Genomic DNA, 22,840 nt, shown 5'->3' with positions numbered 1-22,840 from the left:
AGGGACACCTGTTTAATTCTTGCAGAGTACCGCATTTTTTCCCGACACAAAGTACTCTAAATAATCTGCTTGTGTATAACCCAGCGCGATTCCTCGTCTGGTGCTGTATTATCATGAGATGTGGGTTAAGAACGGCAGAAGAAATATTCATTTCCTTATTTCTGAGATACGCTGAAAGTATGTAATTTTATTCGCATGGCCGTGAGGTGTTGCACGTTTAGTCCGTTAATTCATTCATGCTTTCGAGGCATGGCTCTGTGGTCGTATCTAGCATAAGCACCATAGGTATATTTATTATACCCTGAGTGGGGAAGTGTCACAGCAGATAGATAATATTATTGAGGATCGAGGACATGTACGGTTAGTTCAAGGCCTCACTAGTTTATACAAAAAAATATTTTGTTTTTTTCAAACGACGAAAAAAATAAATCCACAATTGTTGATCGAACAATTCCGCGAGATTCGGGTCGCGCTCATTGTGACACTGGAACTGCTACTAGGCGCTTTTAGTTTTTATGCGGCAGAACTGGAACACAAGGGTATATGGGTTACTGCTCGTGCCAACAGACCTTGGCCATGGAGGCGACTCGTATGACCCAGATGTGATCGTCTTGTTGAAATTTGTGCATCCAGTGGTGGTGGTGGGAAGCGTGTATGCCTTCCTCGGATGTAGAATAGATCCGAGTGACATCCAGCCGGATATGACTATCGATATGAAAGTTCCCACGATGACGCCCTGCATAGTTAATGTTGCTCAAGACCAATCCCAAAGACGTAACAAAAGAGATGTGCACCACTTGGCTGTTTGTAAGGCAGCAATGGAGGAAGCATTTTCTTTAAGTACAGCGTATTAAATAAACTGGCTGCAAGCTGTAATGTGCAAGCTAGATAACGTATACGTTAGTGTATAGGCCGGAAATAAAGATAGCAAAGTGTATAGTAGGAATTTTGTATTTGCCATTTACAAGTAAGTGAAACAGCACTTTCGTAAACACCAACAATAAGGATAAGGAGAAATAATTCGTGTAAATGTAGCGCAAGATGTGAATACGCGCTTGACATGGCCGGGCTGAGACACATGTCTGGCGCACTCGCGGACCTTTTACTTTGGCCTTTTTGTTACGACTTAAGTCACAAATGCCACTTGATTCCGACTTAACAATAACAGTTTTTCATTTCCAAAAGTTCAGTCAAAAATCTTGATGCCTTCCACTTGCATATGTAAGCATTTTTTTTAAGAGAAAGAAGACTTCAAAATAATTACTTCGAATATGTTATCGGTAGCGCTGGTTCCAAACTGCTTTACCAGAATTGTTGTTCAGTTATATATGATGACATTTTCAGAGTTAGCACTTCAAACGTATTATTTATACTACGGTATCATCAAAACTAAAGTAAAGAGCCGCTGATTTAAGGCAGCGATTGCACGAATGATCTCACGTACTCGCTTGTAATGAGTGGACCGACTTCAAGCGAGCCTTATATATTTGTGCGGGCTCAGCTCACCTTTTTCTTGCAGCACGGAAAAAGGAAGCCCAAGACGAATACGGAAACCATTGGGCCACACAGGGCACCTGACAGGGATGAGGCAGCCTACGTTCGCGAAGAGAAAAACCTATATTTGAGAATGATGAGAATGTATGCCTTAAGTACAATTTAACTAAGTGACGCACCCGTATGACAACTTCGCTTTTTTTCTTTTGAATACGGCTACGCCAATTTACTCAACGAATCTCGCGTGCGGTGAAAATTACATGGCCAGGATAACCCAGCCCGCAAAAATGGACCCATTGCACCACTTGTCTTGTTAGCAGTTTCCGAAAACCAATAAGTGTGCTTGCTAGAATTTATATGTACAAGAACGTTTAGTTTTCGATGTATATGATCTAACAGGCAATGAACTAGTATTAAACCCGTTCCTACTTCTTAGGTCGCATACGCCGTAGAAAAAACTGGCCTTTGCTAATACTCAAAAGTCACGAGCATCAGTCGACGTCCCACACTCATGAATAAACTTTATAGTGCAACATCAAATAAATACGATTTGTCGTGGCATTAAAATTGGGTGCTTTTGGACGCGCGCTTACCTGTACTATTGACTCTATGGTGCCGACAAGGACTGCGACTGCTATTGATAAAAGCCCGTACGAAGCAGCTGGAAATAGCAACATTTTGACACGGTTAATTGGTTATACTAAATAGCAATCTTAAAGTAACATACCAGTTAACTTGGTTATCCGCAAAGTTGTTGCTTCAGAGGACTTTATCCAAGGCCGCATAAAGTCCTCCCAGGTCACTGCTGCTAAAGAATTGTACCCGGATGACAGCGTACTAGAAAGTAAAGAAGGTAAAGAACTAAAATTAGTTGACTGTTGGGTGAGTTAATGCTTTGCCCTCGTCTATCTTTTCTGTGTGTCGTGTTTATAGTTGCGCTCTCATGGTGAATTCTATCTAAAGAAGTGAGTTACTCTCACTTCTCGCAGAATCTGAATAATGACGTGGTTACATCCAGCAATAGAAACAATAACACTTGAATAGGTTATTCAATGCCTTACTGGCAGCACGGAGGTCTCACGGCATACACCTAGAGCGCCCTGGAAACGGCAATTTTTCACTGCATGTCCACATTTGTGAAGGTCTGGCTGCCCGCGCTCGTGGTCAGAGAGCACGTAGAATAGGACCATTTGCGAAACTAATTAAGTAGACTAACCAGTGTTTTTCAGCCGAAAAAAATTAAGGCGGCAAAAAAGTAAACGCAAGGATGCACGATTCCAGCAACATATCAAAATGCGCAAATCATTCTGCCCTACACACGAAATTTCTTGCATGACAAACGAACGCCGTGCCATTTTTGTACTTTATAAACAACGGAGAATATTTCTCAGGTGTATCAAGATTTCATTTTGCGATCGTCTTCGGCCTACGTTTATGAGATCATGTGCACCATACCCAAGAGTAACACTTGAGATCTTTATATTATCTTTATTCGCTAAATGTACTGTATATTGGTGATACATAAACTCACTATAGCTATATTTACTATAGAAAACCCCGCCCCCCATACTAGCATCTTCGTACGCTCTCATTGTCGCAGTAGATGGATGGCTCTGGATTTCTTTGTTTTATTTTCGAGCTCGTACCTGGGTAGAAAAAGTGTGAGGTTCCTGTTGGCTATTGTTGAGTTTCATAAATACGCATATTTCTTCAAAATCTCGGCAGAACACAGTGACGCTGCGGCCACTCGATGTCACGAATCTTCCGGCAAGAAATTGCGTAACTCTATTTTATCTCATAGCAGAAAAGCTCGCTGTGCAAACTGATAAAACATAGCACAAACCTTGTCCCATTAAACTTTTAATCGAAAACGTATGGTACAAGAAAGCAGCCAGCCGAGTCATATAGCAGGAAGGTATATGAGATGCCGCTAAAATTAGTACCCAGAGAGCAGCAATATCTAAAAGCACACATATAACACATTGCAGATTCAGATTCTATCTGTAGGCTATAATGACCGCATGTACACCGTAACTTGCTCTTTCGCATGGCTCTAGCAATCACAGGCTTTGAGCTATGACACCGCCAGTGCGGTTTCCCGAACAGAACACCCCGTACCGACATTCGTAACACCTGCGAGGAACGAATTCCCTGAAGCGGCAAGAAATCAAGCGAGAACAAAGCTTCAGAGATGATTCGAGCTGCGGCGTACTTATTATTTATGTGAAAGCCATTTTCGAATGAATTTATCTAACTTTATTACACCCGACGCCAGAAGTTAGGCCGCCATTCGAAGCAGTTGCAGTGGTTGGACGCCTTGTACATTTAGTCGTCTACAGCCTGTGGCAAGTGTAATCTACGCTTCAGAAAAAAAATTTATGGGTTCAACTTAAACGACGACATTTTTAGGTCTACAAATTCAGGCATATTGCCGTCAAAGTAGAGCATAAAATGTTCCTAATATAATAAAAGAAAATATAAAGAATGCAACTGCTATATTTTGACAGGGGCGTTAAACATTAAGACGCCACGGACATTAAGTAAAACGTGAGAGACACAAGCATGCATAGTGCCATCTCTGATTAACGCTGGCTAAAATTGGCTTTTTTCTTTTTGGCTGTAGTGTTCATTACTATTGGCTATTTTATATGAAAATGAAATAAAATCTTATAATAGTACTATCACGACTTGACCATCATTTCTTAATGTTTTACGAAAACGACCATACCACATAAATACAGTAGCTTTCAAGCTCTTCCTTTTTTTTTAATTTTCAGTACAGCGTCCTCGATGTCTCATCTACATACAGTATCTGCAGATTTGTTTATCAATAGTGTTTTTTAGACATATCGAGAACTAGTGACACGCTAACTAGAAGTTGCTCCATGCAAAGTGTCGCAATAAAGGACAGCACATAACATTAAGGTTCAATCCCTACATTCATTCAATCAACCGACTGAGCATGTCTCTAACAGACGTTGTCTTTTTACTGAATCTTCAACAAGGACCTCATTACTGATCAAAGTTAAAATGTTCGCCGATTCTAAGCCTTACCTCAGAGAGCTGCTGTACACAGCTGTAGCCAGTAAACCACTCAGTCCCGGGTACTGGTGTAACATGTCTTGCACAATGTATGGCACAAGCTGTAAAGAGCAGTAATCGACTAAACGTAATTAGCGCATATTTGGATGTCTTAATTAATGCATACATAACGAAGTAAAAAGTAGTGTCAGGACGAATACAGAGGGGCAAGAAAGAAGACAGGACATTCCCTGTCACCTCTCTTGTCATGCTGTAATCGTCCAAGCCCAGCATTTTTGCATTGTTATGAACCCACACCAAGTTGCTCACTATTTCCAGTTACTAGTACCAAGTTATCCATATTGTTTTTTTCTTTGTATATAATGCTCTTTACACATGAAAAAAAATTCACCGAATAATGCCGATGTACCTAAGCGCATAAGGCGTACATTTCCAAGTCGCGACAGGCAATCTGTTCAAAGCTAAAATGTACTGCAGAATCACAGAAATATGAATGAGTTGGCTTGGTTCATAATAAAACAAATTTAAAATGTACCTATACAGGTTATTGCGTATTAGCCACATTTCACATAACAACCCTGGAGCTTGGAAAATACTCAAAAAACTCAAGAAGAAGATGAAGACCATGCAGCGTGGAGTCGAACGAGGAATGAAAGGCGTCTCACGGAAGGGATGGGAATACTGCAGAATGGACCAGACAACAAATAGGAATAGCCAACATTCTGATTCACCTTAGGCAATATGAATGGACCCGGACAGGCCACGTAGTACTCGGAACAGAGAACCACTGTTCTATAATAGCAACGGAATCAGTACGAATATACGGGAAGCACAGCTGAAGGTCGCAAAGAAAACGCGACGAAGTTGATAGGTTGTTAAGGATAAAATCTAAACACGTCGCACAATATCGAGTAAGTTATCAAGTAATCTGTTCCACAGAGCTTTCTAAATGTACAATACATGGAACACTAGCACTACTGTGCATAGGAGCTGCAACGCATAGCACTTCAGCGAGCATGGGAGTTATGGGTGTGACATGGGTTTGCCTAGTCTTCGTACTTTACGTTCGTTCTGGCTTCGTGTGGCATGAAGGTGCTTTGTCACGAATGGTCACGAAACTACAATTGGCGAATGTTCGGCAGTTACGGATCACCCCATTGATCTTCATTAGGCTTACCCCTTAAAATCGAGTCAAGAAGTGTAAATTGGTTTGTTCCTACCTTTGAAACAAAACCGAAAGACAGCAATAAGCGAAGCCACAAGTGCGATTCACCGCCCGCAAGCACGAAGACTAGGCAAATCCGTGTCATACACATAATTTCCAAGGTCACTTAACAATCGCAGCGCGAGTGTCCTCTGTAGTTAATTTTAGGGAACTCTGTGCTTTGCTCCACGGTCCACAGAAAACTGGCTGACGATTATGATGATTATTGCGATTCATTTAAATAGCACAATGTGGCTTACCTGGTCTGCCTTGCGGATGTCACCGGTGAGCCGTGGATCACAGTTGCCATATACCGCGTACAGGGTAAGCCCCGACAACACGGCCATCGTTACATTAAGGATGGTGCCCGGTATGTTCAGCAACAGAGCTCTGCGAAATCACCAACCCCACAACCACCCTACAAAATAAGGAGCTGTCTGGTGTGCACCGTAGCAACTGGCTCACGAGCAGGCAAAACACTGAAACACGCAGTCTAATCTTGATAATCCAAAAACAAGTGTCCTGTCAAAACAACTTACAACAGGAAACTGAGCAATCTGGTCAGTGTTCTTCGTGTGAAAAAGCAAGGTACAAAGCCAAAAAATCAGTGCTTGTCTTGGGTTCGTGTTGGACCACCTTTCTTTTTACCACGAAGAAACACCAAACTTTGAAACAATAATACAACTCTCAGGCATGTTTACTTCTTAAATATTGGTAGCCTTTCTCATTAGAAAATGTTTTTTTTTGCTCTTCGATAGGCCCAACATTGTTAGTATCCTTCGAGACTTTATTGCCGTGAAAAACGATTTTAAACGATAACTATGTTGAACTTAAGCATTTGAAAATGACTCATAAAATCGCAAATATAAATTGACAAGTGTACATGTAATATGTCCCGATATTGTGGTCACGGAAGCACACATCCTATTGCTTTGTCACTGTACAGAGAATAATGAAGAGAAAGAAGGCTCACATTCGGGCGCCCTTGAGTGATCCGATGCTGGCATAGCGCTGCGCCTGTGTTTGATTGGCGCAGTACATGCCCATCCAGGTGATGGTCCAGCCGAAAACCATTGTCCATGTCGTATATGTCTCGTACGGGCTAAGGCTAAAGCTGCGAAAGAAGAGGTTTTTAATACTTAAGTAAATATTGTTCCCTCATTATTTTCACCTTCCCTGGCCTGAGCGCCCTACATAAACAAGTATATCACATATTGAAGGGTCTACGCATATCACAGAACATGATACCGCTAATATTCGTTCTCTAAGTCTTGAACTTTGTGTTCACATTATCAACCAGTTAATGCTCTGTTTTTTCGAAATGTGTTCATTCTGCCCAACTTTTGTACAGGTCTCAAACATGGCGTTCACGGGTATAAATAAGCGTCGATAAATACACCATCCTCCAAATCTCTAAATCACATCAGGTATGATGCATCATAACTGTTATTACCTCTGCAGTTCTATCTCACTGTTTAGAAAGTACCAAGATCACGGAGCCTGCAACAATAGCTCACTGTTTTAGCACTTTAATATTCATTACACCTATTGAATAACGTTTCGGAAATATTTTACGCGCTAAGCGTCGAATCACGCCAGCCAGCAGCGCCACCAAGGGAGATACTAAAAGCCTATGCGGTTTGCTGGAACTTGGGAAATGCTAGTCTGCAGCGGGAACATAGTCATACGTGACACCAACTTGAACGGCTAGGCCCATGGTGCAGTTGAACAGTTAGGCCCATAGTGCCTTTCGCCTGCTATAGAGGCAAAACTTTAGGCCTTATGTGTCTTACAGAATTGAGAAACATTATGAATCACAACGAGGGCAGCCGAGCAGATACCGAAGGCCCAAACTTTATTACTGGTTCCGAGCATTGAGTGTTCGTGGCCTAATATTGCCTTTGATAATAAAAAATCTTAGTATCTCGCCATACTTCTATGAAGCAGAATTCTTCCAGCAGAGTACAGTGATCGCGGGCGCCAGTTTCACACTTCGCCACTCCCAAAATGCGCACGGTGTAATCCAAACTTGAGATATTTGAAAGAAACCATGCGAGTGTAATGTCTTATATCGCCTTTCAATAGAGACTGTTGCATTTTAACCACGCTAACCTACTTTGTAAATATCAAGCGGCCTCCATCACCGGCGATCTGCCACATAGCACTGAAGCCTCCCAAGTAGTGCAAGCCCTGAAACACAGAAGAAACTTGTTTTGAACCAAAACGTTATGCTCAAGACAATATTGCCCTTAGAAAGCTTGTCACATCCAGAAACTTACTTAAGCTTATGACGTTACCATTTGGCACATTACAGGCTGAGATAAGTTACTATACCACAAGGGCAGTGCAACACCAAAGCCGTCGCTAGCACAAATCTTAAACTGGCCTTCTCGCTACAGTAATCTAATATCAGCCAATATGTCGCTAAGACGAATTTAAAGTTGGTTTTCTCAATACTCAACCTTAATACCAACAAACACGTGGCTAAAAGAAGTCTACAATTGTTGTTTTCGTTCCTTTCAACTTACCAGTAACTCGTTACAACCAACGCGGAAGCATGAAACTTATCTACCACGTAAATGACATTCTCGTCTGCGTGCTATGGCACACAAACCAACAGGGCGAACCTAATTAGCTGAAAATGAATAAAAAGGGAAGAAGATGTATTTATAGAAACGCAGAAAGGTTTGCCACAGCAATGTTATGACTGCTTCACTGTGAAAAAAGGCGAGGGAAAGAGAAAGAGTGATAACTGATCGAGGTCAGGTTGGGAGGTCAGTATATGCAGTAGCTACCCTTTGGGGCAAGTCTGAAGTCATGCATCCCGTTCAGTGGCTTGGAGAAAGGCTATGAACATCCCTATAACCGCAGCAGCACTGTAAGCAGCAGCAAAACTAAGGCCTAACACAACATCTTGACAAGAATGGCTAATGGCCTAAAACAACATTATCACTAAATATATAGACTATAGTCTACACGGCTTTGCGCGATCAAAGAAATCGGTTTCTGTCATTCTTATGCGTACGCTGGACAGGTGCTAACCGTGTGTTCAAGAGTCTTTTTCACTTGTCAGCGCCCATAGTTGGGACCGCTGAAAGCAAGGAAAGATACAATTAGCTGTGGCTTCGATTCCAATTCATAGCTCAGTGCTATGAAGCATAAGTTAACCAAAGGAACCGGCCACATCCTCGCCTAGAAATGAAATATCACTTCATTGCAATCACTTATTTGTGATTTGCTTTATTCCAGGCAACCATCTAGAAGGTAGTGAATAAGTGGTATATAGATGGGAAAGGTATGCTTAATATTCTGCACTCATTAAGGTTAAACATAATTGAAAAAAACAATCATACTAGAAGTTTAAAAATGAAATGTGATGGAAAGTTTTGTACTGAAGTGTTAAAAAAAGAAAATAGTGTGGAAAGAAAATGTCCTCTCTTAACAGATAATTTATTAAAGCACCCCTGAGCCTGGCTTTTTTATATTTGAAGAATTCGTAGTGCGAGTCCTGAATGCTAACAAAAAAAACGAAAGTAAACAGTTATTCACTTCGCTCACAGCAGTCTCATACGCTCAGCACTGTCATCAGAGTGACTGAAGCTCGTCTGAATTGCTGAATGTTGGAATGCTTGAATGACTCGCGAATGTTCCGTGAACAGTGACTCATGAGGCTACAGCGTCTGACCACTGAATAAAAGGGCTGCGTATACGTAGAACCACTTAACCAAAAATAACTCAAGCAGTTCAACAACGCGTATTGTTGTTGAGTAGAATGTTTTTTTTTTCTTTTTCGATTGCCAAGCACCAATTAAGTTCAGAAAATGATGAATGAAAATAATGACTGCACAGGAAGCAGTACCATTGTTAACGCAAAGTTAACTCGATACAACAAGAACCCCACGAAAAATAAAAAGCAGACATTTTACATGTCTAACATATGCAGAACAGCCCCAATTTTTGCTATTTGGTTATTGTTCAATCTAAAAAGGTTTAACTGGGTTAATACAAACAAGGACAGAGATCAAGATTAATACATGTACATGTACGTACGTACATGTACATGTATTAATCTCTTACATTTGTATATATACATGTGCGTGCGTAGGGTTTCAGTGGAGGCGAAGGTTCTTCGCAGCGCCCATCTCAATATAGTGAGTCAGCCCCCTCTCCCTACTGAATCTGCGCATCTCTTATTCACTTAATTCATTGGTCTGGCTTTGCACTTCCCTCTCATTCCACCATGCCCCCCCCCCTTCCCAGCGTACCCCCGCCTATGTATATGTTTATAACATTCCACGCGGTACTCACAGATCCGATGACCATAATGTATGCGATGTATATGAGGACCACTTGGACAACGTCGGTCCATACCACTGCCTTGATACCACCCTGTACAAAATACCAAGCGTGCAATTAGGTGCAAGATCTCATTAAGTCATTAGGTAAAGACTTGCGTTAGCACTAATTACATAATTCAATGCTCGCTAGAATACACAAGACAGGTGCTGTTAATTTGCTACAGATTTATTATAGCGCTAGTCAAATTACTAACAATTATTCAAATCTTTTGATGCTTAAAACTCTGAGCACCAAAAAATTGCAGATATATTGTACCTGTATCCAGTGACATTAGATTAAGGCAAGCGCTGACGAATGGCCAATTAAGATGGCTCATTTCTTGATGTTCAGTGTCTATGTGTGCCCAAGAAAATTTTCGCCACCCAGATTTATCACTATGCGACTCATTTTAAAAAGTAACTTTGAAGCCCTGAGAAGTTCCTTAAATATAGAAGGCAACTTTAACCATGCACGGACATTATTCTTTAGGAACAACGGATTTTGTTTTCTAGTGAATGCCGCACTTTTGTTAGCCTAAAGATAACACTTCCACTGGTCACAAACTACAGCTGAAGCGGCTCTCTTAAATAGGTTAAGCGAAGCTGCACATGGAACTGAGTCGTCACCAGAATTTGTGGCGAACCGAAAAACTGTCACCAAATTAAGCCATGAAAAACTATGAATGCAATTTTCCTCCTTGATCTGAATACAGTATTAATTTTTTGTCTACACATGTCCTCAGGCGGTTCTGCCGGACTTATATTATTATATATTCATTCATTCATAGATACTGTCAAGCAACTCTTACCAGTAATTCTGATTTTATACACAACAAATTGTCAAGTGCGAGCAGACTCTACTCATCTAGAGTGCTCATTACATTCCTACGTCTACAGGCTATGTTTGAGTGCGCTCAGCGCATTCATTGCAGCAGAGAGCTAAAACAGAACAAACGAGTTATGAATGATGCAGTACAACTCTGGACTTTTAACTCGAAGGGAAAAGCTGTCTGAAAGAAACAGAGTTACGATTAACAGGTGGCAGCTAGCATTAATGGACATCGCGCCACGCTGAACGGGCAGAAGCCGAAGAACTCATTACCATAGTTGCAAACTAGCCACTGTAACACGTTTGTGCCAAGTGATCTTCAAAGTTAACTTTCTGGAGTTCTAAGAGCCAACAGAAGTTATTGAACAGTTATTGATATGCCGTAAACCAACACCGTGATGTATTCGTTCGAGCAGTGAGCCTTATTGCCGACATATCACGCTATTCATTCTCCAAACGCATTTATTTATACAGCAGAGTTGCCGCAGTCAAAATGAAAAGTAATCAGTCAGTTTGCATAGCTTGCAGCTAATTTCTCTGGATTTCATGAGCATCGCTTGCAGCTCGCCGAAGCGCTCTAATACAGCGTCTTCATTCTCATAATCTCAAAAACGCTGCTGTATCATTGTTTTGAATCTCTAACAAATTTATTTTGGCTTGGTTTTGCAAAACATTGTGATCGCTCAGCCTAATTCTTCAGAGATGGATGAAAACCAGGGGCTAACAGTTCGAATTATATTTTGTGTATACCGACACGTTCTGATTATCGCGAGATTTACCCAATAAAACACACGAGGCAGTGCTGAGACCAGGGCATCAGTACTAATTAACTAAGCTCGAAGTAACCAAGTTGTAGTTAACCCGTGTTTTCTGTATAATCCTTATAACTATTAAACATATTGCAAGAACTCACTATTGACGTGTAAAACGTGCAGACGGCACCATTCAGCAGTATAGAAGACCATACTGGTAAATCGGTCACTGAAAATGATAAAACGTACGTATGAGCAAAATCACTTTGTCTTTAGTTTTAGCCTCTTTACGAACTAGCATGAAAAGTCTCCTTAAATTGCAGTTGCCCTTATTCTACTTCCTCGCTAAATCAATTTATTCGTTCTTGTTTCATATCCAACAACACGGTACCATCCTCTTTGAAGATCAAACTCCGCTCATCGCAAACGTCACTTCGACGTACACCTTCATTTCCAACGTAACGTCGCTTCGTTTGACGTGCCTGGTGAAATAGGCACTGCCATACCTGAGAAATATATTACAATTTTTACTCATTTTAGGCACTCTACAGCCAACATGCAATGTTTCACAAACATACTGATTGAAAAGCAAGATAGTTCGTATGCATTGACAAAGTTCTGCTCACTTTGTTTTCTTTTGTTGCCTTACTATCACAACGCAGTTGGAAAAGAAACGTTTTTTTTATTTTTATACATGGCAGGAGTAGGTGTACGTACAGTTTTGAAGTATCTATTTATTTATTATTCATTGAGTACCAGCATCGCCCTTGCAGGCATTACACCAGCGGGGGTATATACATCACTAGATCAAATTGTCATTCATTTCTACACACAAAGCGTGGTGAAAATCAGCATTACGTTGGATTTATGCAATATTTGACGAAACAGCATTCCACTCGGACGCAGTCCTACAAAAAATGAATAACGTAAAGTGTCACCTTTAAAAGGAAATTCCAGAACTTTCAAAGCATGGCCCCTTCTAGTAGAAATATATGATGATAATGCGATATAATCGTTTCTGTCCATGTTAGTTTTTGAATAAAAAATGCTGTGAAAAAATTTGAGTCTTAGTGCTTTCCGCTTGTCCTTCAGTTCCTGCCAATGAAGTGCATGCTCATTTTCAAAAACACTGACGTATTTGTCGTAACTTCCCAAAACAAATGGAACAGCTCTTGCCTGAATTTCTTCTAGTAAGTCGACCAACTGTTGAGTATGAGAATCCCAGCTGACACATGCGTACCCAAGTATTTAACGTACGTTAGTGAAATACAGCCGTTCTTTGAAGTTACTAGGTAATTGTCCGAATTTTTGACGTAGGAAGCCTAATTTGCGTGCTGCCTATCTTATTTCCTGCACATGCCTAATCCACCCTAAATCCGAAGAAAAAACAACCTCTATGTATTTCTATTCCGTAGCCCTGCACAATTTTAAACACAAAACTGTAAAAAAGCGTAGAACGAACTTCATCAATGGCATCCAACGCATAAAATCTAGTTGTTTACAGCTGCAAAAGCAGAACTAAAATACTCCATGCGCACATAATGTGTATATATGAAACAAACCTTCACTATACCACCGAAAATGTTTTGAAGCTTTCTGAACAAAAGTTTAGTCATCTGTGAATTATAATACTTAAAGATTTTCGGGAATCAGATGTTGTAGAATATTTCTACATTGTCCGTAGTTATAATACGATGGGGCTACAAAACGAAGCGCCATAAAAAAAGGCGTCACATGCTCAGTAAAACGCGATGAGCCCACAGTTTAGTTATTTTTGGTTCATCTTGGCTAGGCAATCTCACTCCCAGAAAAATCGTAGGTACTCCCAGAAAAAACATACCCTAGCCATAATCGAACGAAAATTTATCGTGATCTTTATGCTATTCGTATTTTTCTTTCACGCGTGCGATCAGAGATAATCTTCGTACATAGACGCAGTTAACATGATTGGCGCACCATTATGCTTTAACATTACTGATATAAAAGAGATGTTTAAAAGTAAATTTCGTAATAGTGTGCCTTTCATTTTATTGCACTTATCGTATCCTCATATTTATGATTATTCAGCCAGCACTAATGCCCAATTAAAAATAAAGCGTAATATAAACTAGGTTTTTTTTCTGCGGTAGCTTTTGCGTTACAAGTTCACTGAAAAAAGACGTTAATCCTGCAGAACAGCTTCACTGAAAGGGATGTTGTAAGCTCTTTTAGTGAAAAGAATCATGCAAAACGTTTTCAAGTACCCATCAAGTGGCTTTAAAAGAGAAGTTCGTTCTCAGACGACATTAACCACCACAATTTTTTAGAATTGTTCAAGTAAAAGCAGTGGTGAGAATATGTTTCCTGTTGTCATTCCCGACTAACGCGCTGTGAGCTAAACAGTGAGCGATGACGCAGGAGATGTACGTTAGGTCGCACACTTGTCAGAGCCCTAAGCCCATTTTCTCTCTTCTTATCTTCTAACGCGTGGATGACTCACTGTGATCGCGAGGAAACCGAGACGAGGATGTTGAGAGCACGTGCCGGCTGAACAAAGTTCTGGATGGCAAAAGCCGACCATGGTGATGATCGTGTTTGCTCACCCTGGACAGCGTACCATAGAGCTGAAATAGTTTCGCTGTTGAAAGCTTACCAGATCCAAGGGCCAGTGATGGACCATATAACGCCACGCCCAGGTAGAGAAGCTGCAGTATAAAACGAAGACAGTTCTTACAAAATTAGTTAAGGACAAGATGGTGCCTAGGTATGGACTCGAGTATCCCTATTCCGTTGCGTAATAGTGTTCGTTGTGAACTTGTCTCTAATCACGAGATAGTGCAATCGTGAAACGCCAGTGGACGTTCACAAACGAAATTCAAGTACTGCCAAATTTACCAGTGAAATGACATTCGTAGACCTAATTCCAGTAGACGTACGAGGACCTGATTCCAGTAGGCGTTGTGTGCGTATGTCCTTGAAAATGATATCACTAGGTGGCGTGTGTGGTTGCCATGTCGTTGACGACATCGTAAAGTTCACAGACGGGCGGACGGGACAGACAGACTGACAGACAGAAAGAGAGACAGACAGACACACGGAAAGACGGACGGATATACGAACAGATGGACAGGCGGACGCTTCGCCCCACTCATCATCATTCGTTCTGTGGACATGCGGCGCTTTTTTCTTTGCTTTCTGATGATACGTCTTTTTGACGTCATTTCTATGACGGAAATACGTCACTGAAGTCTTCGTGGACCCGGGCAGAAAACACTTCCATGTTAAAATTGCAGGCATACCTCAAACAGGTACTTAAGCGAAATTCCCATCTTCTCAGCAGTTTTCACGTAAAGATGTGTGTCTAAAACTTTAAATTAATGCCAAAATGTCGATATTTAAGGCAACGTGATGGCCTGCTTAATCACACGTTGCTAAAGTATTTTGTTGCTAATGTACCAAGATGCCTGAATATAAAGGGTTAATATTTTATTGGTCATTGCATAGTAGAGAAGACTCGTACAATTTTTCTCGCTTGGTTGTTGTCCAATAATTAAGGAAACAGAGCTTTGAACACTTGAGTTGAAACTGCAATTGAAACTGTGTTTCACAAAATCCAAAGTAAGCAGCAATATCCTGGCTAAAATTAACAATGTCAAATAATGGCGTACGCTCTCGCAAGCTTCAAAATGCTTCCAAGGTTGCCTTAAACGAAATACCCCAGTTGCAAACAAGGAAAGAAGAATAAATCTCCATTAGTGATAGCCAATAAACTTGATAGCATCGTAGTACGTTGTTCAAAAGCCTACAGGTCAGATTAGTTCTAGTCTATTTCTAAAACAACCTATTGTGATGCACGTTAATTCAGGTATGCAAGGTGGTAAACAGCGAAAAAAGCAATAGGAATATCCGTCAAAAATGTAACATGAAATGACCGTCAGCTCCGTTTCAAGTGTACTTATAAAGTACCAGATGTGATGCTGTTACTGTCGAAAATGCCTTGAAATGTTTCACTTGTGATGAATACTGTTGTATACAACAAGAAGATTGGAAACCACAGGCTTCCCGAAATAGTTGACTTCAGATTGTTTCACTTATTAGGTATTTATAGAATGACAGAAGAAACGAAGCGTAATGTGCATATATATATATATATATATATATATATATATATATATATATATATATATATATATATATATATATATATATATATATATATATAAAGCAAGGTCGTGGTGGTACTGCTTCAAGTCAGTACCAAAATTTCATTATTTGCAATGAAATTTTTACAGGCTCAATTCAAAACTATGCGCGAAAAACATTTCGGCACAAGTTTTTCCTAATCTTTTACATAGAATTTTTATAATCATTTCAGTAGGAATAAACATTATATGTGTACTTACGTGTCAGACTAAATGTGAATTATAATGTACCCTCATGCAATAAGCATGAGAATTTAAATATCTATACCCCCTTTGCTGGCATCCCTCATTGAGGATAATACACTTTCGAAAGAACAGCATTGTGAGCTTCAGTGTTTCTAGGAACATTGTCAGCCTCATCTCCAGAATTTGGCTTAGAGATACCAGTTTTTTCACAAGTTCATTTATAGGTGACCCCTCCCCCCCCCACCGGGAATAGATGGAGGAGGAGTAATGATATTTGGTTTGCTTTGGGTTGGTTTGCTTTATTCAAGGCAAAATTGAACAAGATTGTCTTGGGGGACACGACTAAAGGCTAAGTAAATGCCTGACTTGGGCGTGCCACCCTGGCAGCAAAGCAGAAACATACCATAAGTACAGTACGCAAAAAATTACAACATCAACAATTACAACATCATTTATACTCAAATACCAGCAAGTTTAGGTGTCTGGGCCAAGGCCACCCAGGAAGACACGTAAAGGCCTCGCCTCGACATCGTCTCAAGGGCGTGCTGGGTCGACATACTTGTTCACCGAAGGCAGAGCTCCGCAGAGCCCCGCACAACCTCGACGCCGGAGCCACTGGAGACGAGTTGGACAACCGGGACAATTTGAAAGCTTACAATGATCTCGTTAAATCATTTTGCCTCAAACGCCGAACCTTCCCCCGCCCCCTCACTCCAAGCTCAGCCGTGCGCAGGCTCCCATTCTGTGTCTATAACAAGCCAGCCGATATCCATCACCTGCGTGCTTTCACCTCATATTCGCAGACGTTTACACTAATCTCAACTACCAGAGTGCTGCGGCACTCACCAGGCTGCGTTTTCAAATATGCTGTGGAAGTGCCCGGTACACTACACACACACTAGCGCAAGATTGACACGTAAATGTTTTTCGTGTCAGAATTTTTTAAATTCTAAGAATTTTCGATTGCAGAAGGTCACTGTAGCTTCATTACAGCAAAATACAGCTATGTTGTAACCTGCGCACGTAACCATAAAAAAGTGAACAGACATTATACTCACTGTATGTACGATGAACAGTATGGATCCTATCTTCCTGACGGCCCGTGAGGAATACCTCTTCTCGAGATACTAAAATGAAAAGACAATTTATTGGGTCGAGTATTCTGCTATTTTTTTCCTTTCGGTGTGAAAAGAAATAGTTAGCAACTATCTCAACTCTCCTTTTTCAGCAACAATGTCTATCGCTATGATTGCACATATATTCCCTAGCGTCAACAAGTTCGTACGGGCAACCCAAACTTTGCCACCCACCCACCTTTAGTTCACCAAGATGAAAGGAACACACTGCTGGCAAACGTCTATTACCTCGTGCTCGAAACGCCAAATGGGCACGGCAAATAGGGCAACACGATGCAGGTAGCGAAACGAAGAATGTGGCAGAAGGACATGAATTGATGATTGATTTGTGGGGTTTAACGTCCCAAAACCACTTCTGATTATGAGAGACGCCGTAGTGGAGGGCTCCGGAAATTTTGACCACCTGGGGTTCTTTAACGTGCACCCAAATCTGAATACACGGGCCTACAACATTTCCGCCTCCATCGGAAATGCAGCCGCCGCAGCCGGGAATCGAACCCACGACCTGCGGGTCAGCAGGGCAGAAGGACATGAAAAAATACCTTCCTGTTGAAGTATAAAACCATTTATTGGAGCATTCAAAAAAGAGGAATCATAGCAACGCGGATACAAGAAAGAATTCAAGACACCACGAACAACTGCTATCAACTGCAAAAGCGCACATCGAGAATGCACGATAACTTATCTGCTTACGTCGGTGTAGTAGGAAGATATACCTTACTATTGCACGGGCATATGCAGCTCTCATCAGCAGATTATAAGCAGATCTCTTATAAGATATTGCTAACCTGGTGCTCAACTTCTGATTTTTCTTGGAATTGTTGAGACTGCAAGTGCACGCCGAAATTCGATGAATGGCAGATTTGCAAAGGCACAGGATAAAAGAAACGTGTCTGATGATTGAGCCAAGGGATATCGACAACATTGGTATGGCGCATGCGGAAGTGGACCGTCGATTAACCTGCGTTAAGAAGAAATGAAATGCTTTCGAAGTTATCCTTCACGTAGGCCTTCATGCGCAGCGTTTATAAACCTTCCCCTATTTCATTACCTTGCGAATATAACGTATCACGGTGATGTTAGCGCTACGAAAGACTCGCACATGTGAAAGACAGACGACAGGCAGTTATCTGTCTCTTACAGGTGCACGTCTTCTGTAGTGCAAAAATCGGCATGTTATGTAATCGCCGATTCGCTCGACAACAAGTTCTTATTATGTGCAGATAATTTTTTGTGCCTTTTTTTCTTTTCCGCCATTGTAAGCCTTTGCGATTCTTAGTCGGCGTTTGTGGTGTGTTAACATCTTTCTTGTACCCTTGTCTGCGCGCCCTGCCATTCAGAAGTATCCCAGCTTTTCGTTATCTTATGGTTGAAAAAGTACATACATTTCATTCAAAACGGACACACTGAATGGACATATTGTACTTTGCTGCAAGTTGCGGGATTGACAAACGTTCAAAATTATGTGTCACCTCGGTGTCTATTGCAGTACAACCTCGCTCATCATGCACACCCTCATAGAGGGGTGGCTCACAGTCTGTTATCGATTTACATTACCAAGAGAGCGGTCGCCCATACTTGTGCCTGTATTCGCTAGGAGATGGATGAACGGTGTAGGCCGCGTAAAACAACAGCTAGCTGTAAACCTTATTCCGGTGCCCGCAGCCACTTTTGATTGCTGATGATGATGATATGTGGGGTTTAATGTCCCAAAACCACCATATGATTATGAGAGACGTGTAATGGTGGACTCCGGAAAATTTGACCACCTGGGGCTCTTTAACTTGCACCAAAATTTGCGCACACGGGCCTACAGCATTTCCGCCTCCATCGGAAATGCTGCCGCTGCAGCCGGGATTCGATCCCACGACCTACGGGTCAGCGGCCGAATATTTTAGCCACTAGACAACTTCGACGGGGCCACTTTTGATCACAATATTTGCGCTATACAGTGACATTTTTCAGAAAGAGGGGCTCACTGCTTTCCCGTCATTACTCAACATAACTGACAAAAGAAAATGAAATATTGCTGAAATGTACTGCATCGTACCAAATTGCAGAATTTCACGCATAAGACCACTGTCGTTAAAGAATTTTGAAATACAGAAGTCAGAGAGAGACACAAAAAAATTATGAGGTTGAGAGGTTAACTAGTACAGTAATCAGATGTTTTTTATTGTAATGACAATACTAGCATGCTGTATGTTAAGGTGAAAGATGCATTATGAAAGACAACAGTCTTGATATAAGCGATGCTTTGCGTTAATCACTCACTCTACCAAGAGTGATCGGAATAAAATTTTATTAAACAGTAGTATAAGTGAACCAAAATTAAAAACAAAAGCTGGTTGTCAAGACATTGCGCTTCTAAATACGGATGTTGAGACAGGATTGTAGTTACGCTTTTATTATTGCACAGTGCCTCATTGAACAGTGCGAAATATCCTGTGATACCTAAGGTGCACTCAACCCACTTCTCTTTCACACTACATTCATCGAAACATCCCTTTATATGCATTAACTCAGGCATAGAGTTACCAACTGCCAGACAATTTGCAATAATAGTGCGCTTGCTACATAACGAAACCTTCTAGCAGACAAAAAGCGTGACTGCCCATACCTCGTTAATGCTGGTGATGTCCATATTGTAGTACATCGGCATGAATATGAACGCAGCCATGAGAATCGCCAGGGTGGTAGATATGGAACCATACCAAAAGGTTGAACCACGGACGAACACTTCAGCAGGTATTCCTAAGACCGAAGCCGCAGAGAGGAAGCTCGCCATCATTGACATCGACACTGGAAGCCAACTCAGTTGCCTGTTCGCCGTTAGAAACTGCCGGTTCGAATTTCCTCGGCGGTCGTGCCAGGCGAAGTACACGCCGATTCCGGCGGACAGTAGGAGGAAAGAAATGAGCACAACATAGTCCAATGTCACGAAGGTATGTGCTGCCATCTTGATCACTTCTCTCCGCTCCTTCGACTCTGGAAGTTTCGGTGATGCTCTGGCTGGCGCAATGTGACGGCTCTTATCCTTATTCCCGAGATATATTTCCGTTCATTAGTGTTCAGTCCAACACGTAAATTTTCACGGATCCCGTACCGGTGTGGCCTCACATTCTCCTGCTTGCAATGTTGTGACCTCTCTTATGTCATGCGCACATACTCTTTCGTGCCTCCGTCCTATACCAGACAGGTGATTTGTTTAAAAATACTTTTGCTATATTTATTTCCTTTAGATATAGAATTTTATGTACTATAAAGTCGTTAACCAACGTCTTCTCCACTTCTTGCTACCATGCGCTGTCTCTCCAGTTATCAAAGCCTTGTTCAGGATGATTTCCACGTATAGATTCCAATATTGCCTTGCTTCCAGCTCAAAATGACATCCTTGTCTTACAAAATACACGGAAGTATCGCTTGCTGCTTGATTTCAGAGCTGTCTTACCAAAAGAGAAGTCTTATCAGTCAAAGCAGGCCTACTTGCTCTAGTTGATGTTTTTCTTTGCGTATGTCTTAATTTTCTTCTCAATACTGTGCCTTTTGCATGAATATATTTTTTTACTCGCACAATCATTCGATTGTGACTGATCTTGCAAAGTTATGCTCATTAACTTCTTTCCTATAGGTTTCGTACGCTCAGCACTGTAGGTGATGGCGCTTCAGCACTATAAAAAACCATGGCTCTTGGGAGTGTTAAGAAGAACGTCTGCGTCGTATTAACGCTTCCAAGCATTAGTTAAAATATCCTGAACGATTGCAGTCACCGCCGGCGTTTTCTACGCAGCTCCCTTGCGCAAAGCTTCTGTCTCGACAGAGTTCTTGAAATGGTACTTCAGCTTCAATGAAGACTTCGACGGGGAAGTCGACTGAAAAGGCGACAAAAACAGCCCAGAGTCATTAACACCATTTAAAAAATACAACGCGTAGAATCTGACGTTAGTGTGAAGGTGACGCTACTGATTTTTTTTTTCCATGTTCCCGGCTGAGGTCTACTATATGAAAGTCGGCTATAAATGATGACTCAACTATTTTACAGTGCCTCCAGACGAAAGCATCACCTACTATTTGGGATTAAGCATTACATACATTAGACGTACTACACTTCTGTCCAAGCGTTATTCAACGGTGTGCCACATAATGGCCGTTAAGATAATTTACAATTGTATGTAATCTATCTTAACTTTCACAGAGGAGCTGTATATGGCTGAGATACCGGCTTTATTGGTACCGCCTGCGTGCAAAAAGTAAAGTTTTGTCAGGGTGCTTGAGATGGCGGTGGTCACTCATGCTGAATAGCAGGTCAAGATACCACTGCAGTCCATCGTCAAGAGTGGTAACGCCAAGTGACCGCACCACCGCCGCCATATTGTGTCGGATAGGTGGCTGCCAACACACGTGCGCCCGTTGTGCAGTCGCTATTCGATCATTCCAGTGACTATAGGCGGCGCAGCGAAAGGTAGCAATGGAGGACGAGACGGTGATATCGCGAGCGTTTACGTCAGCGTCACAGAGCGTGAAGACGCATTCATTGGTTCATGACTACTGAGAGACCGAACTCCATCGAAGTTTTATCACCGTGTGACAGCTTCGGAGCACGGCTACATAGCGCCGCCTGCGTCGCTGGAATGACCAAATACTTGGGGACAACGTTTCTTGGCAATGAAGGGAAAGCTACACAGGTGGAGCTTCTACAAATGTACCACTACGCGAAGTAGGTCGGTTATGTCAGGCGTTCCGTACCGCTATGGATGGTGATGGCTTTGCGCGATCAGCGTTTCATATCGATGCAGACGCAGCTTGGCGTTCGGAGTACACGTAAAAGACGTGGCTTTCTCAGGCCTTCAAAAATGCGAATTGAGAACGACTGAACAAAAAGAAGTATGAATATTTTACTGACGCCATCTGCGTGCTGTGTCGAAAGGCAACGTGTAAAAAGTTGACCCCGTACTTGCTTGTTTCACTGCAAATGTCGTCGCAAGACTATCGTCTTGCGTCTTGAGGGAATGAATAAAACGTTTATTTGATGTTCTGTGCGAGTAAATTGGTAAATGGGATTCTGGAGGCGCTACTTGAGACATAAGCACCATCTGGAAGTAATCTCGGAAAACAAAAAGTTGGCCTCCGATTTCAATTTTTTCACTGAAGGCTCGAGCCCCTGGGTGCCGCCACAATCTTCTCTGGGCTGTTGTTAACATGCACGACCCCCCAAAATGGAGGGCTGAAGCTGTGACGTCTGCTTTTGTACTCCCGTGCAACAGCCGAAAAAGGAGGGGATGCTTCTCTTCGTACAAAAAGTCGCAAGAGCGCGGAGTGTGCGCGCAATCTTGACAAACCGCTGGAAACGCCGGTTTTTTCGTGCCTAGCATTCCGTTGTCAACGTAGCGTAATGAACGCTACGTTCCTTAGAATTACTTATGTATGCATTAAATAGTTTAAAGAACCACACCACAGATATCGACGTGTTGAGGTTGTGCCACAGATAAGCGCAACATTTCATTTTAGTAAAGAATACGCAGAAATAAATACGCCGAAACCAGATCAGTATTGGAGGGCACTGCGGATGTAGTTGGATTTGAGCCGTTTCGGGTTACAGACAAGTCAACCGACTGATCAAAATTCTTTCATCGAAGTATCTTAAGACAGACTATCGTCTTTAAAAGCGAAGCCCATATT

The 22,840-nt window shown here is 41.7% G+C and overlaps 1 protein-coding gene across 3 annotated transcripts in view; it reads right to left on the bottom strand.

Moving 5' to 3' along the window:
* Positions 1–22,840, bottom strand: part of LOC142788360 (sodium-coupled monocarboxylate transporter 1-like) — a 115,388-nt gene that overhangs the window by 4,733 nt on the left and 87,815 nt on the right. For all 3 annotated transcript variants that reach the window (XM_075884920.1, XM_075884922.1, XM_075884921.1), the window contains 13 exons: positions 19,782–21,033; positions 17,084–17,152; positions 14,291–14,342; positions 11,820–11,887; positions 10,049–10,129; positions 7,857–7,930; positions 6,714–6,854; positions 6,001–6,130; positions 4,549–4,637; positions 2,222–2,331; positions 2,088–2,155; positions 1,507–1,593; positions 570–736 (listed from right to left, as the gene is read on the bottom strand). In XM_075884920.1, coding sequence (XP_075741035.1) covers positions 570–736; positions 1,507–1,593; positions 2,088–2,155; positions 2,222–2,331; positions 4,549–4,637; positions 6,001–6,130; positions 6,714–6,854; positions 7,857–7,930; positions 10,049–10,129; positions 11,820–11,887; positions 14,291–14,342; positions 17,084–17,152; positions 19,782–20,120 — 1,475 coding nt within the window. In that variant the 5' untranslated portion in view covers positions 20,121–21,033. The remainder of the gene's footprint in view (positions 1–569; positions 737–1,506; positions 1,594–2,087; positions 2,156–2,221; positions 2,332–4,548; positions 4,638–6,000; positions 6,131–6,713; positions 6,855–7,856; positions 7,931–10,048; positions 10,130–11,819; positions 11,888–14,290; positions 14,343–17,083; positions 17,153–19,781; positions 21,034–22,840) is intronic.

The sequence above is a fragment of the Rhipicephalus microplus genome, unplaced genomic scaffold (genome assembly GCF_043290135.1).
Source record: "Rhipicephalus microplus isolate Deutch F79 unplaced genomic scaffold, USDA_Rmic scaffold_56, whole genome shotgun sequence".
NCBI classification, from domain to species: domain Eukaryota; kingdom Metazoa; phylum Arthropoda; class Arachnida; order Ixodida; family Ixodidae; genus Rhipicephalus; species Rhipicephalus microplus.
Note: the sequence above shows the minus strand (reverse complement) of the source record. Positions and strands in the feature narration are given on the sequence as shown.